The sequence below is a fragment of the Phyllostomus discolor genome, chromosome 3, assembly GCF_004126475.2.
Source record: "Phyllostomus discolor isolate MPI-MPIP mPhyDis1 chromosome 3, mPhyDis1.pri.v3, whole genome shotgun sequence".
Classification (NCBI taxonomy): Eukaryota; Metazoa; Chordata; class Mammalia; order Chiroptera; family Phyllostomidae; genus Phyllostomus; species Phyllostomus discolor.
Window position 1 is genome coordinate 114235979 of NC_040905.2, and position 14362 is coordinate 114250340.

The 14362-nt window shown below is 56.7% G+C and overlaps 1 protein-coding gene across 5 annotated transcripts; it reads left to right on the plus strand.

Annotated features, from left to right (window-relative positions):
* The first annotated feature begins 1149 nt into the window (after positions 1-1149).
* ZNF598 (zinc finger protein 598, E3 ubiquitin ligase) lies at positions 1150-12841 on the plus strand. 5 transcript variants are annotated; one of them, XM_028511712.2, is made up of 12 exons: positions 1150-1430; positions 6492-6604; positions 7370-7499; positions 7894-8105; positions 8219-8436; positions 8900-9017; positions 9601-9788; positions 9925-10009; positions 10120-10880; positions 11371-11512; positions 11618-11768; positions 11878-12841. In XM_028511712.2, exons 1-12 carry the CDS (start codon positions 1212-1214, stop codon positions 12229-12231), a joined length of 2691 nt encoding a protein of 896 aa, XP_028367513.1. In that variant the 5' UTR covers positions 1150-1211; the 3' UTR covers positions 12232-12841. The 5 variants fall into 5 exon arrangements, with proteins under 5 accessions (XP_028367513.1, XP_028367532.1, XP_035876942.1 ...); XM_028511731.2 differs by having other exon boundaries at positions 11416-11512; XM_036021049.1 differs by having other exon boundaries at positions 1155-1430; positions 8900-9008.
* The last annotated feature ends 1521 nt before the right edge of the window (positions 12842-14362 follow it).

Genomic DNA, 14362 nt, shown 5'->3' on the forward strand with positions numbered 1-14362 from the left:
TTTCTCTGCTTTCCCCTCTAAAAAACAAATAAAATCGTTTTTAAAAAATGCACATAAAGACTGACTGCGGCTTTTAAACGTAATTTTAGGCCAAGTGCGTTTAGGAGGGATGTCCTGAAAATATTTAGATCTAAACTAAGATCCCATTTTCGGAGCTTTTTCTCTAGAGCAAGGGCTCCAGTCAACAGCTCAAGCAACTTGCAGGCTAAATACCAGCCATTATCACTTCACAACAGCTTGATCACGGTGTTTTCACAAAGACTAAAAGCCAGTTCTTCAGCGGAGACAGCCTGCTCTAGGAAGAGACAAGCCACGGGCTGAGTAACAGTGCAGCCGCTATAAGCAGCCTGATCCCCCTAGAGAGTCTGACAAGAATGCCAAACTGCCTCACAAACAAGGCCCTTTAACAAAACAAAAAATTCAGAACGGTTCCCGAGTGAATCTTGGAGAACTTCAGAACCAGAAGCGGAGGCTCAGTTCCAAGAGAAGACACCCTTTCCAGCTCCTGAGTTGGAGAGGAGACAGTGAGCTTAAGACTACTCTGCGGGCGCCATCACCAGTTTGCCCCCCCAGTCCGGAGCTGTCGGGTTTTTTTCTGGATTCCAAGCAAGACCCCAAAATTCGTGGGTAAAAAAGTCGACTACGTATTTTATCACCAAAAAGGATTTATTCAGGAAAAAGAAAGGATTGCAATTCAGAACCCAGAGATTCTATGAGCCACAGTACGACCCGTCAGTTAAAAAAGACAAAGTACTTTATAAAGGGACACAGGAAGTTAAGAGTAGGGCTGACCCGACCATAGAGCTCTGTTGTTACCCTAGAGCTCTTCCTGTAGGACTTTCCTGACTTAGGCTGTGAGAGCGCCTCATACAGGCCCTCTCAATGCCCTATTTAGGTTGAGGTCTCAAAAACTTTGACACAGGCAACCCTGTTGAATGGTACTCCTAGATGGAGCCGCAGGAAAACAGGGCATCCCAAGAACAGGGTCTCTGGAGAGATCGGCCGGTGACTTCCGCAATATTCGCTAAGGCTAGAGTGCCCGGGGCCAGAAGCGCTGCTCTAACCAGCGCCCCTCTGGGGCGAAAATCTCGCGTGCACTTCCGTCGGGCGGGGCCGTTGCTGGGCGGGGCGGTGACGTAGGCCCGGAAGGGGCGGGCCCGCTAGGAGACTGGCCACGCCAGGCCGGCCGGGAGGGGGCTGGAACCCTTACCATGGCGGCGGCAGCAGACGCCGATAGTCGGCGCGCGGCCCTGGAGGCGGCGACTGCGGCGCCCGAGAGGGGCGGCGGGAGCTGCGTGCTGTGCTGCGGAGACCTGGAGACCACGGCGCTGGGCCGCTGCGACCATCCGGTGTGCTACCGCTGCTCCACCAAGATGCGGGTGCTGTGCGAACAGCGATATTGCGCCGTGTGCCGCGAGGAGTTGCGCCAGGTGCGTCGCGGCAGCCAGGCCGCGCTTTCGGGGTGGTCACGGGGGCGCGGTCGGGCGGTGCGGCCCTGGACGGCGGGCACTCGGCACCGGAAGGGGATTTTGCCTTTCTGACGTCCGCCCGCAGAACTAATGGCGCCGGCTTCCAATAAAGAGGCCTGGCGGGCCATCCGGGGCAGTGTCCTGACCATGAGGCCTACTGTGGAGCGTCTGGGACCGGTAGGCAGGAGGTGAACGAGATGGACTGAAGAGGGAGTGGTTCCTGTGGGACTGCGGGGACTTTACCTCTGCGCCCCGGGAATTCCTGTCAGGCCATAGAAATGAGTGTGATCAAAGCAAGAACTCCTCGACCTGCTTGTCTTTTGGTGTTTATCCATCAAGAGTCTCCATTCTGGTGGAAGAGACAGTGCAAGCGGGTACCTCGAGGGCAATCTGTTTTGGGAGCACAGGGTCAAACTGGGCATCGCCAGCCCAGCTGTGTTCCTGCCCCGCCCCACCCCACCCCTCACCTCTCGTTACCGAGACTGTCATTTTTCATCTGTCAAGTGGAAATAGCACTCAGACTGCCCACCGGAGGGGAAGGCAGATCCATTGAGGTCTCCTCTGGGTGCTTGGTGGGTGGGGATAAAAGGGCCATCCTTGCCTGTTCCAGCTGGGGGCTCACTCGGCTCCCTAGTGAAGGGGGAGATTCTGACTCTGTGCAGACTTGGAAGCCCTGGAGGGGTCAGAGGGCACCAGTGAGCTTTGCCGCCTCCCTCCCTGCAATGCCAGCTGCTGGCTGGGAGCACCTCGCTGGGGCTCCCTTGCTTTGCTGCACTTTGAGATCTGTTTGCTCCCAGCGTTGTGAAATTCCCCTGGTTTGTTCATGGAAAGCTCAGGCTGGTGACATCTGCCAGGGAATCTGACTTTTCTCTTCCTAGAAGACTGGGGCTGTTGTTGAGGAATAGGTTTCTTCCTTTTTCTTTTTTAAAGTAGGCGTGTATGTGAAAGGAGCCAAGTGGATTCTGTAACCCATGAGCACTCTGTGGGCACCTACTTGTGCCCCGTCAGAAAAACATACTTGGGGCACTGTCAGTCTGTAATGGGGTGAACAGAGATGGATGTGGCCCTGGGAGAGATGTGGGGTGTGGGCACAGTTGGTGAAACCTTGGGCTTACGCAGAGGGCACCTCCCAGTTTTGCCAGAGCCTGCCTCCTCTCCAGCCAGTCTTGCATAGGATGATGTAACTCTTGGATGGCCAGGTTTCCCAGCATACCTGTAGCTTCCGTCCAGGAAAGAAGGTGCAAGGAGGCCCTTGTCCTGGGTGCTGTTGGTTTCACTCAGAAGTGTGCCAATGCCTATGTATGCCTATTGTAGCCAGCATCTGGTCTCTCTCACTCCTTGTGGGTCCCATACCCTTCAAGTGCTTTTATGACAAGAGGATGTTGACGCGAGCTGTCAGCAGGGTTCAGCTGGGGTATGGTATGACATCAGGTGATGCTGGCTGACCCTTGTCTTCTCTGGCCCACTCCAAATTGCTAGGCAGTTGATGTTCCTCTCCATTAATCGTGCTCCACTCCCACTCTTGAACTTGCAGCTCCACCCTACCCTTCGTGTTCTTTTGTTGAGTTCCATACTGTCCTCTGAATTCCTGTGTCCCATCCCCACTTGGGAATCCCACAGTGACCCCAGCCCCGGAGCCTGCTTCTGCTCTGCCCTCCCTTATGGAGCTAAGTCCTTGGAAAAAACAAGGAGGAAAGTGTGCCAAGATGCTGTGTGGAACAGGCCAGCTGTATTTGCTGGTGAATCCCTGCACCTTGACCAAGTGCTTCCCTGTACCAGCCTATGGGGGCAGGCAGGCATTGGGCAGAGCAGATGCAGCACAGCTCTGCAGCTGCTGGTCAGGCGAGGAGCCAGACCAATCTAGATTGCTGGCAGGTGCTCAGGGTGGAGGCTGAGTCCCAGCTGAGTGCTGGAAGGTTGAGACTGATGTCACATCCCCCAGTTCCTGTTTTTTTTTTCTTCCCTGTCCCATCTTTCCCACAGGCAACTTCTTCTGAAATATGAGTCTCATCTTGTTCTCGACCTTGCTCTGATCCTCAGTGATGACCACAAGGCTTTATGGGGCTGCTGTACAAAATGTGATGTGTCTGAGCTAGGAGGGGCTCTGCAGACCACCTAATACAGTCCCAACCTGAATTTCACAGGCGACTCAGGTCATGCTTTTCTGTTGTTGCTGCCTCCTCCTTACCACCTTGGTCCTGGACCTCCTTCTGTAAGATTATTATCTGGGCTCTTCTGGTGCCTGTGCTATAAGTGGGACGATCCCCAGGGGCCCATACTACATTCCCTCCCCTGCCCTGGGGCCATCCTCACTGCCTATCCCTCACCACCTGGTCACTCTTGCCAGTGGTCACTCCTGGCACCACTGTCCTCTTAGGCCCTCAGCCTTAATGACCGCTCACTACATACGGGGAGTGGAGAGCGGTAAGGCCGTAGACTCCTCCCCGTGGAGTGCCCTGAGGGGAGCTCTCTCACTCCCATCTTCACCTTTCTCTCCTCAAGGACTATCCAGACCATCCTGGGCGTACCCAGGGGTGCGTGTTCCCCCTTGGTTGTTTATTGCCTGGTTTACTTAGGGGCTTCCCAAGATGGCCCATCCTTGAGTAGCTAGGCCTAACTTCACCTCTGTGCCTGGACACATGACCCTCTTCCATCAGGTGATCACCAGGATGGGTTTGTCTGGTTGGGTCTCTGGTATGTTCCTACCCATCCCTGGCCAGGCTTCCATGCCCTTGTCCTTTTCCAGCCACTCAGTTTCACCACTCCCCTCACCCTCTGTTGGGGACAAGGACACTTAACCATACTAGGCTGCCCTGCTAGCCCCCTGTTTGCTCATTGCTGGGCTTGGCCTCTGGTGCAGGCCTGGGGGAGGCCCAGTCCTGTCTGAGAGGGGAAGTTAGCATATCCCCATTCCACACACCTGGCTCCAAACCTGCTCACCCTTATTCTCAGAAAACCCCAGCCATGTGCCTGCATGGTCGCCTTCCTCTCCCAAGCCTTTTCCTGTGGTTCCAGTCCCTCCCTGAGCCAACCTAATGTCCCCCTTGTCCTGGCCCCGCCCAGGTATGCCCAGCCTGGGCTGCTCCACCAGACCTCTCAGGAGGGACAAGTGCCCACCAAGCTGCCTGGTGATTGGTCTGGAGACCTGCACCCCACCCATCAGGGTACCTGCAGCCCAAGGAGATACCACCCACAGTAGATGGGAGCTTACCTCTGAGTAAGCTGAGAGGGCACTGCAGCAGGAGGCAATGTGATAGGATGCCCCAGCACAGGCTTTCTCTGGGATGCAAGTCCGTTGTTCCTCTGCTGTGCTTAGATGCTTCTTGGCAGCCTTAAGGGTTCTCTTGTGGGCTGCTTGCATGGCCACCTTGCAGGCAGGTGCCGAAACTCCTAAATCTGCAGCCTGTGTTGCCTTACCCTAGCTAAGGTGCCTCTTCAAGCTGGTAGCTCCCAGCCTTGTGGCACTGGGACTGCAGGCTCCCTTCCCTGGGCAGGATGCAGGAGGAACTGGGCTTTGGGTTAGAGTCAGAAGGCAGGGCTGGGCTTGGGCAGGTCTTATGAGAAGAGGCCATCTTGAGGCTTAGGCCTGAGGGTATGCTGGGGAGGTGTGGGGAGGGTAACCCTTTGGTGGCGGAGCTGAAACTACCCTCTGAGGACATGGGAGCTCAGCTGGGAATGAGGCTCCCACTTGAGTTTGGTGTGTGGTAGAGGGCAGTGCCTGGCCTTGCCACACATGAGGACCAGGAGAAGAAAGGCCTGTTTGGGCCCTGCTCAACCCCCACCTCCCCAGAATGGGTGTGGTTGGATCATGGCGCCTCTCTTGGGCTCCTGTGGGGGCAGAGTAGGGGGCAGGCTTGAGTGTCAGCCTCCCTATCTCTCTCAGTGGGTGCTAGGAAGAGGAGGCTGAGCTCCCTGGCTCTACCCAGGGAACCGGTTTTAACTACCCTGCTGCTGGGGGGCAGTGTGACCACCCACTCTCCCAGCCAGTCCTGTGCTTTCCCAGGTTCATGGCCATTCTGGTCCCAGACATCCTCCTTGGCTGAGCCTAACCATAGAGGGATGACTTCATCATAACCTCTCGCAATGTGAAAATCCCTCCACCCGCCATGCGTTGGTGAGGGCTCTGAGCTGAGACAAGCAACCAGCTCCAGGCTCAGGCGATAGTGGTGGAGCAGGAAGGGGTGTGGAGAGAAGACAGGCTGGTGTCTTGATCCAAGGGGAGAGGAGTGAGTAGGGCTCCAGGATGAGGGAGTCCTGGAGAGAACAGTGCCCCTGTGGGCTCTGAGGAAAGGCCTAGGCACTTGGACGGGGGCCTGGTTATTGTCCAGTGCAGGGGTCTGTGGAAGGGCAGGCAGGCAGGCCCAGCAGGCTTTACCCAAGAGTGCTGGAGATCCCTGAGAAGCTGCTGAGCTCTGGAGGTTCTTGCATCCAGGCCTGTCACATGCACACCAAGTTGTCCCTTTGGCACCTACAGACAGCCCAATTAACAGGGAGGAAGCTGGCCGAGAACCACCAGGAACATGGCTGAGTTCTGTGGAGGAGCCCTTCTCCTGTGGCATCATGGAAACATCATGGGTGGACGCAGGATAGCCAGGCCCTGACACGGTGTCCTTCTGCGTCCTGGCCTGGCATTATTTGTTGTTCCCTTAGCTGCTCTTGGACTCTGTCTCTCCCCATGAAAACTGTCTTGTACTCAACCCCCACGTGATTAAACCCTGTTTTGCCTAGACCTTCAGTCTCCCTGTCAGTGCGCCTGGGGATCACTGTCCCTGGAGCAACCTTTGTCCAGGTGTATGCTTGGCTGTGAATGAGTGGTCAGCCAGCCACCCTCTCTCTGGTGGCGAGGCTAGACATTGCATCTCTGTCCCAGCAACCTCAAGTTCATGGAGAGGGGCCTCCAGTGGCCCAGAGAAGAGGGTGCTGTCTGTGGGGGCCTGCCACTGGCCTCCCAGGAGGAGCCCTGAGTGCCCTTTCTTCTCCTGAGTGTGACTGCCAGTGTACTTTTTGTACTTTTGGTTCCAGGTGGTCTTCGGGAAGAAACTTCCAGCCTTCGCCACAATTGCCATCCACCAGCTGCAGCATGAGAAGAAGTATGATATCTACTTTGCCGATGGGAAAGTGTTTGCCTTGTACAGGTGAGGAAGGAAGTATCTGTTTGGGCTCCTAGGGTCTTTGCCCAGCCTGCATCTGTGGGGCACTTTGTGGAAGGCGTGGGTATATCCCCATCACCTCCTGTGCTCCTCAAAAATCCCAGGAGGGTAGGGGCGGTTGGTGCAGCATGGACATCAGGGCGGGCCAGGTAGCTGGGTTCCTGTCCTCTTTCCTGTCCTGTAACTGGGGACGCTTAACAGCACCCCTCCTGAAGTTGATACAGATGGGGGCAGGGGGTGAATTCATGGAAAGCACTCCTGGCATAGCACCTAGTGCCTGCTTTCTTGAGTCTTTTGAGGTGCACAAGAGCTCCTGCAAATCAGGCTCTTTTGACCCATGGCGGAAAAATCTCATGAAGGGGCACAGTTGTCATGGGGTGGTCCTAGTCTTTCAGGGGAGGGGTGACCCTTGGCTTGGCTGGAACCTGGGCTTTTGACCGCAGCCCCCCTGTGTGGGCTTATCATGTCCACCTGAAGCAGGGGTTAGTGCCATGGGTCATAGGCCCAGTCCCATCTTGTGGCCTTGCTTGACTTGGGCCCTGGCAGGGAGCAGCTCCTGACCCCTCGCCCAGCACCATCTGACTCAAAAGTCAGTGCCATGGAGGGCACAGGTGAGAGTACTTGTCCTGGCTTCTGCTCCCAGGGCAGCTACAGGGGCATGGAGTGTGGGGCCATGAGGAGGTGCCACTGCTTGCTCCAGATGGCGACACTGAGTGTCTGCGGGGGCGGGTGGCTCTCGGTGTCTCCCAGGCAGCTGCTGCAGCATGAGTGCCCAAAGTGTCCGGAGCTGCCACCTTTCAGCCTCTTTGGGGACCTGGAGCACCACATGAGGAAGCAGCATGAGCTCTTCTGCTGCAAGCTGTGTCTCAAATACCTCAAGGTGCGTTCCCACCCGCACAGCACCCACCTGGGGCTCTCAGGGATCCAGGGGGAACCCCAGGCAGAGATAGATGGTGGCCAGGTCCTACAGAGGAGTGATGGGGGCTTAGCCAAACAGCTTTGAGAGGCTGATTGCTGCCTCAGACTCTGGACAGGCCAGACCCCTAGAGGGCTCCCAGCATCCTCCCCTCAGAGAACCCTGGGCAGAATGGGGGGCATTCAGGCTGCACACAGGCCAGGCAGGGCGCGACTCCCAGTGTCAAGGTAGGCTCCTTGGTGTCTGCCAGCCCTGAAGCAGACTGCCATCGTCAGGGTCCCTCCTCACAGTCGGGCTGTGGGAAAGGGTGGGAGGCCTGGGAGCCTGCACCCCGTGCCCAGTCCTCTGTTCCTTTCAGATCTTCACACATGAGCGCAAGTGGTACTCACGCAAGGACCTGGCGCGGCACCGTATGCAGGGAGACCCTGATGACACGTCACATCGCGGGCACCCACTTTGCAAATTCTGTGATGAGCGCTACCTGGACAATGATGAGTTGCTAAAGCACCTGCGTCGAGATCACTACTTCTGCCACTTCTGTGACTCGGACGGGGCCCAGGACTACTACAGGTGGGTGCAGGGCAGCATGGGGTGGTACCTATGCTGGACACCAGGAGCAGGCTGGGCAGAGGCCACTGGCTAGGGTGGTGAGACTGACAGGGCTCCCGTTGACACTCTGTCAGCGACTATGCTTATCTGCGTGAGCACTTCCGGGAGAAGCACTTCCTGTGTGAGGAGGGCCGCTGCAGTACTGAGCAGTTCACCCATGCCTTCCGCACCGAGATCGATCTCAAGGCCCACAAGACAGCCTGCCACAGCCGCAGCCGTGCTGAGGCCCGCCAGAACCGCCAGATTGACCTGCAGTTCAGCTACACACCACGGCACTCGCGTCGGAATGAAGGTGAGCAGGGCCCCCAAGGGCTCCATCCTGGTGCTCCTGAGACAGGGTTCATGTTTTCCTGCTCTGGAGGCCTCAGACTCAGGTCCTGACAAGGGACACCTGTTAAGCCTGCTTTTCCTCTGAGCACACTATGATGGCAGGAGCTCTTTTTCCTGGCCAGTTTCCACAGCATCTCAGGTCTGCTGTTCTGGTGTCCTGGGGCTCTCTGCAGGTCGGAGTGTTGTTGAGCACCTGCTGTGTGTGGGTCCTGTCCTGGGGCTGTGCAGCTACCAGGCCCAGACCCCTCTCCGAGCCCACTTTTTGCTCTGACTTGGTGCTTAGGCCGTAGAAGCCAGGGGCTAATGTGGACCCCTCAAGGCATCTGAGCCTGTCCCTTGGGCTCACGTGCTGTGGGGCAGGGAAGCCTCTGCTCTACAAGTGTCAGTCTAGCCTGGGCTCATGACAGGCTGTGTGCTGGCCACAGGGATCGTCAGTGGCGAGGACTATGAGGAGGTGGACAGGTATAACCGCCAGGGCCGAGCGGGCCGGACCAGTAGCCGTGGATCCCAGCAGAGCCGCCGAGGAAGCTGGAGGTATAAGAGGTGGGAAGATTTGCATGCTGCTGACATTCTCCTGACACCACCGCTACGGTGGCGGCAGCCCAGAGCTGGGCTAGGAACAGGCACAGGGATTAAGGGACTCTGGACTTCTGGCATCCGGTGTCCTGGGCATGGCAATAAGGTCTGCCTAGTGTCCTCAACGAGCAGACGTTTCCTCCTCTTCCCTCTAGTTTCAGCCAGACACACCAAGAACTGCAGGTAGGGGTGGGTGAGAAGGACTAGAGTCACTTGAGGTTGGTGCAGCTGTGCCATGGAACACCAGTGCTGCAAGCATATACTCGGGCCGGAGGCCGTCTCCAGTGCCAAGCAGGATCCAGGCATCTACAGACCCCTGATACTAGCTACCCCAGAGCACTAAGCATAGGTGCTGTGCTGCCTATAGCCACAGCCTAAGGCTGGAGGGAGGACTCCTGCTGTTCTACAGCTCCCGCTTGTGACCAGCAAGGATGGACTAGACCTAGCTCCTGGCAGCCTCCTGGTATCCAGGCTTCCTAGGGACAAAGCTCCTCCCAGCACACTGCTATAGTCCAGGGCCTTGTCCAATCTGAAGGCCTCCCCATTTCAGGGAAGAAGAGGACCGAGAAGTGGCAGCTGCCATCAGGGCCTCGGTGGCCATGCAACAAAAGCAGGAGGCACACAGGAACGAGGACCGGGAGGAAGGCAGCAGGCTCAAGAAGGAGGAGGCAGGGGTATGGGGACCCGAGGAGCCCCGGGGGCCCCGGCGCCTGCTCCGGGCTCAAGGTGAAGGCCCAGGTGAGCCGGCCCTGCCTGCAGACAGCTCCGCCTGGGCCTAGGAGCCTCCTGGGAAGCTCCTTGGTCACCCCAGAGGGCCTGCTTCTGCCCCTTCAACATTGGTCAGCCCTGACATGGGTCCTGCTGTGTCTTGTAGGCCCCAAGGAAGCCTCTGCAGATGGTCCTATAAGCCAAGAGGCCTTCCCAGCAAGCAACCCAGCTGCAGGGGCCACACTTCTGAGGTACACATATACATGAACTGGGGTGAAAGCACGGAGCCCCTCCGGAGGGTGGGTGCGGGGCAGTCCAGGGCCTGGCAGACCGCTGACCCCTCTCCCCTCCCTGGGCTCAGCACCCTCTTGCCCCCCACTTCGAAGCTCAAGGATGAAGATTTCCCCAGTCTCTGCACCTCCACTTCCTCCTGCTCCACAGTAGCAGCCTCGGGCCCTGTGGGGCTGGCACTGGTGTACCCTGTTCCTGCCAGGGGCAGGAACACCTTCCAGGAGGATGACTTCCCTGCTCTGGTGTCCTCCACCTCCAAGCCCAGCACAGCCCCCACCAGCCTCATCTCTGCTTGGAATAGCACCAGCAGCAAGAAGGTGGTACAGCCCACCCCAGGGATTCAGGCTGCCAGTGGGGGCAGTCATCCCCCCAGGAAGGCTGGGAAGGGGGTTAAAGGCAGCAAAAAGGGTGGGCCACCCCCCATGGAAGATGAGGAGGAGGAGGATGGTCGTGTTGGCCTCACCGCCCAGGAACTGCGGAGCGTGCCCACTGCAGTCCCTGTCTCCTCCCTGCTGGCACTGGCCTCTACCCAGACCTTCACCAAAGTTGGCAAGAAGAAGAAGGTGGGCTCTGAGAAGCTGGGTGCTGCATCACCCCTACCTGAAAATGTTGGGCCCCCTGGGGCTGAGCAGGCCCCCATGGGCAGAGCTGAGGGGCCAGTCGCTATCATCGTCAATGGACACACAGAGGGGCCAGGCCCCACTCGGAGTGTCCCCAAGGAACCTCCTGGGCTCTCAAGGCCCCTGGGGCCCCTCCCCTGCCCCACACCTCAGGAAGACTTCCCAGCGCTTGGCGGTGGCCCCTGCCCACCCAGGATGCCCCCTCCCCCAGGTAGGTGCACCTGGCTCAGGTCTGCTTCTGAACATCTGGGAAGGGGCCAGGGTAGTAGAGTCAGGCTGGAGCTGCCCCAGGCCCAAGGTTATGTTGTACCGGCAGATGCAGGACTGTAAGTGGGGAGAGGTGAGCTAGTGTAGCGGTTTCCAGCTGCCTTGGGAGCACAGTGGAAGTCTGGATGCGGAGGCCACCATCTGTAGACAGTGTGACCTTGGTCCACCACATAACCTCTGTGTCCCTTTGCTCCATGTAAAACTGGGCAGTCCTTTGCCCTCAAAACTTAGGCCAGGATTCGCCACGGGGGAGCACAGCGTGCGTGCCGGCTTTGGGCGTCATCAGGCTCTTGGCCTGCTCTTCAGGAGAGTCATGGTCTGGATGGAAGCCTGATGTGGGTGGGCTGGGCAGCCTGTGGGAAGTGAGGGATGAGGCCTGGCTGTCCCCAGCCAGTGAGGGTTATTATCTGGGTCTTGGTGTGCCACCTCCACAGGCTTCAGCACTGTGGTGCTCTCCACTCCACTCCCACCTCCGCCAGGTCTGGTGCCCCCAGTCAGCAAACCACCCCCTGGCTTCTCCAGCCTGCCCAGCTCCCACCCAGCCTGTGTCCCCAGCACGACCACCACCACAAAAGCGTAAGTGCGGTGGGCTGTCCAGCCTTGTGTTCCTGGGGGCCAGGGGAGAATTCCCTCACTGTGGGCCACCCCAAAGACTGACATGTCCCATCTACTGACCCCCAGACCCAGGCTGACACCAGCATCTCGGGCCTACCTGGTTCCCGAGAACTTCAGGGAGAGGAACCTGCAGCTCATCCAGTCCATCAAGGACTTCCTGCAGAGTGATGAAGCCCGCTTCAGCGAGTTCAAGAGTCACTCGGGGGAGTTTCGACAGGTCAGACCAGCAGGAGGAGGCGGCGGTGGGGGCGGGGGGGGGGGGGACAGCCTGACACCTGGGGCCCAGGCCTGGGCCCGGGGTGACTGGTTCTGCCTCTGGGTGGTAGGGTGTGATCTCTGCAGCCCAGTATTACAAGAGCTGCCGGGACCTGCTTGGGGAGAACTTCCATAAGATCTTCAATGAGCTGCTGGTGCTGCTGCCTGACACAGCCAAGCAGCAGGAGCTGCTGTCTGCGCACACAGACTTCCGAGGCCAAGAGAGGCTGCCCAGCACCAAGGCCAAGAAGAACAAGAAGAGCGCATGGCAGGCCAGCACCCGACAGGTTGGCCTGGACTGCTGTGTGTGCCCCACCTGCCAGCAGGTGCTTGCAAATGGTGATGTCAGCAGGCACCAGGCTCTGCACACTGCCCGGGATGACGACTTCCCCTCCCTGCAAGCTGTTGCCAGGACCCTCACATAGCTGCTGTTTTATGGGCAATAGCAGCCATACCCACGAGCCTCCTTTGTCCCTCCTCCTCCTGGGCTGCCAGGCAGCCAGGTAAGGCTCCGGTGAGGTCACCTGTTTGGGCTCCTTGGTTGGCCAGCCCACCAGGAACTGCCTACCCTACCGTATCAGCACACTGTCAGGCAGGAGTCCATCTGGTTTTCTCCGGGACCTGGGCAAATACCCTTGCCTCGGTGGCAGGCCAGGCTTGGTTTATATCTCATGATTTTGGGAAGTGCCAGGAGAGGGAAGGGCTGGGATGCCAGGACTTGGCCATGCTGTCAGAGCCAGTGGCCACAGCAGCCCAATCTGGGACATCCTGAGCTGGAGGCCTGCAGCACCATGGCCCCTAAGCCTGAAGCTGTGGGTCCACTTGCTGGAGTAAGATGTTGAGTGTGTTGTGTAAACAGTCGGCTGTTTCATGATTCAAGAATGTTCAGGATTAAAAACAAACACAAAATTGTTCTACTTGAAGTTAAACCTTTCTAAGAGACAAGCTGCATCTGGGATCTCAAATTGCCTCTGACCTTTTATAAAAGTTTATCTTCCAAATAAATTTATTTTGCAATAATGCACAAGGCTGGCATTCTGAGCTCTGCCTTCTGAGGTCACTCAGTAGCGAGGGGAACTTGAGTCTTTACACATTACAACTCAGGTGGTCAGCTAGTAGAAGGCCTATGGGGAGAGCTGGGCTCTGCTCACAGTGAGCAGAAGCCAAACTAGGGTCCCAGTCCTGGAGGTCTGGCACTGCGGGGAACAGACAGCCATACTTGACCAACACTTTGCACCTGGTAAAACTATGCTTCCAGAACGTGACAGGTATATAGACACAAGGTTTACATCCACAGATGGGTGAATGAGCTACTAAAGAAGAACTTCATCAAGAACAAGTTAGAAGCAGTGGGCATGGGGATGGGGGAGCACATCTGAATATCTGTAAGAAAATTTGTGATCTAGTATTTGGGAAGGGCCCAGACACTGAAATCTCCCCTCTCTTCCCCAAACATATAAATAGGAAAAAAATCCTCACTACATTCATGTAAGGCAGAGGAAACAGCCTTAGATGAGGAAAAATGGAGATGTGTCGTTCTAAAAGCAGAAGGGGACACCCATGGTGATGAAGGCCTAAGTTAGTGGCCTGAAGAGGAGCCAGGTCAGAGCCACGTGGCTGCATTATCACTGCCTGCCTGTGCTGGGACCAGAGCAGCATCCTTGGGTACGGGTCCCGTACTCTGCTCCCTAGGAGAGGAGAGCCTCTACCCCTTCACCCTCCGTGGGGCAGGCAGTGCATCAGATGTCACAGGGAAGCCACCTGCATTTCCCACCACACACTGGAAGCACCTTACTGTGATACCCTCTGCAGACCTGAGCACAGCCAACCCCACAGAAGAGTAATCTGGAAACTGGGATATTGCATTCATGATACTGAAAATATACTATTCTTAATCAAAACCAATAAAACTAGGTGACACTTTACTTCTGGCTGTGTGACGAGCACTGCTTAAGCTCTTCACATGTGTTAACGTGGTTTACACACGTTATCGTCCCACCCTACATGCTAGGAACTATTATCCTACAGAAGAGGAACCTGGGGGTGAGGGGAGGGGTGGGGAGAGGGGTGGGGAGAAAATACAACTGTAATTGAACAACAACAAGATAATCTAACTTTAAAAAAAAGGAACCTGAGGCACAGACAAGAGGGCCTGCCCAATATGACCGAGCTGCGATGTGCCAAAGCCAGCATTCCCGCTGCAGAGACGGTCCTTAACTGCTTCACTCAACCAGGAGGACACTGACCAACTAGAAACCTTCTAAAAAACTGACATAAAAATAGTTGGGTTCAAAGGTAAAGAAGACCAAGCTGGGGAAACTCCAGAGGGCAGCTGGTCCTAGAACGTGGCTCTGGAAGCTGCACAGCACACCTGACGGTGGTCCCAGGAGCAGAAGGTGGTGAGTTGGGGGCATCTGGAGAAATCATGAGTGCCCTTGCCAAGCACTGAAGAATGGTTTTAAAAAAACAGACACTAAGGATAATTTTTTAAGCCACATCTAGACACACAACTTAGAAAAAAAATTAGCACCAAAATGACATACAACCTGCAAAGGA

Excerpts from the sequence above, each read along its gene's own strand:
- ZNF598 (XM_028511712.2), top strand. The coding sequence starts at position 1,212 with ATGGCGGCGGCAGCAGACGCCGATAGTCGGCGCGCGGCCCTGGAGGCG. Across the intron at positions 6,605-7,369 it reads AAAGTGTTTGCCTTGTACAG|GCAGCTGCTGCAGCATGAGT; the intron begins GTGAGGAAGGAA and ends GGTGTCTCCCAG. Across the intron at positions 11,513-11,617 it reads ACGACCACCACCACAAAAGC|ACCCAGGCTGACACCAGCAT; the intron begins GTAAGTGCGGTG and ends ACTGACCCCCAG.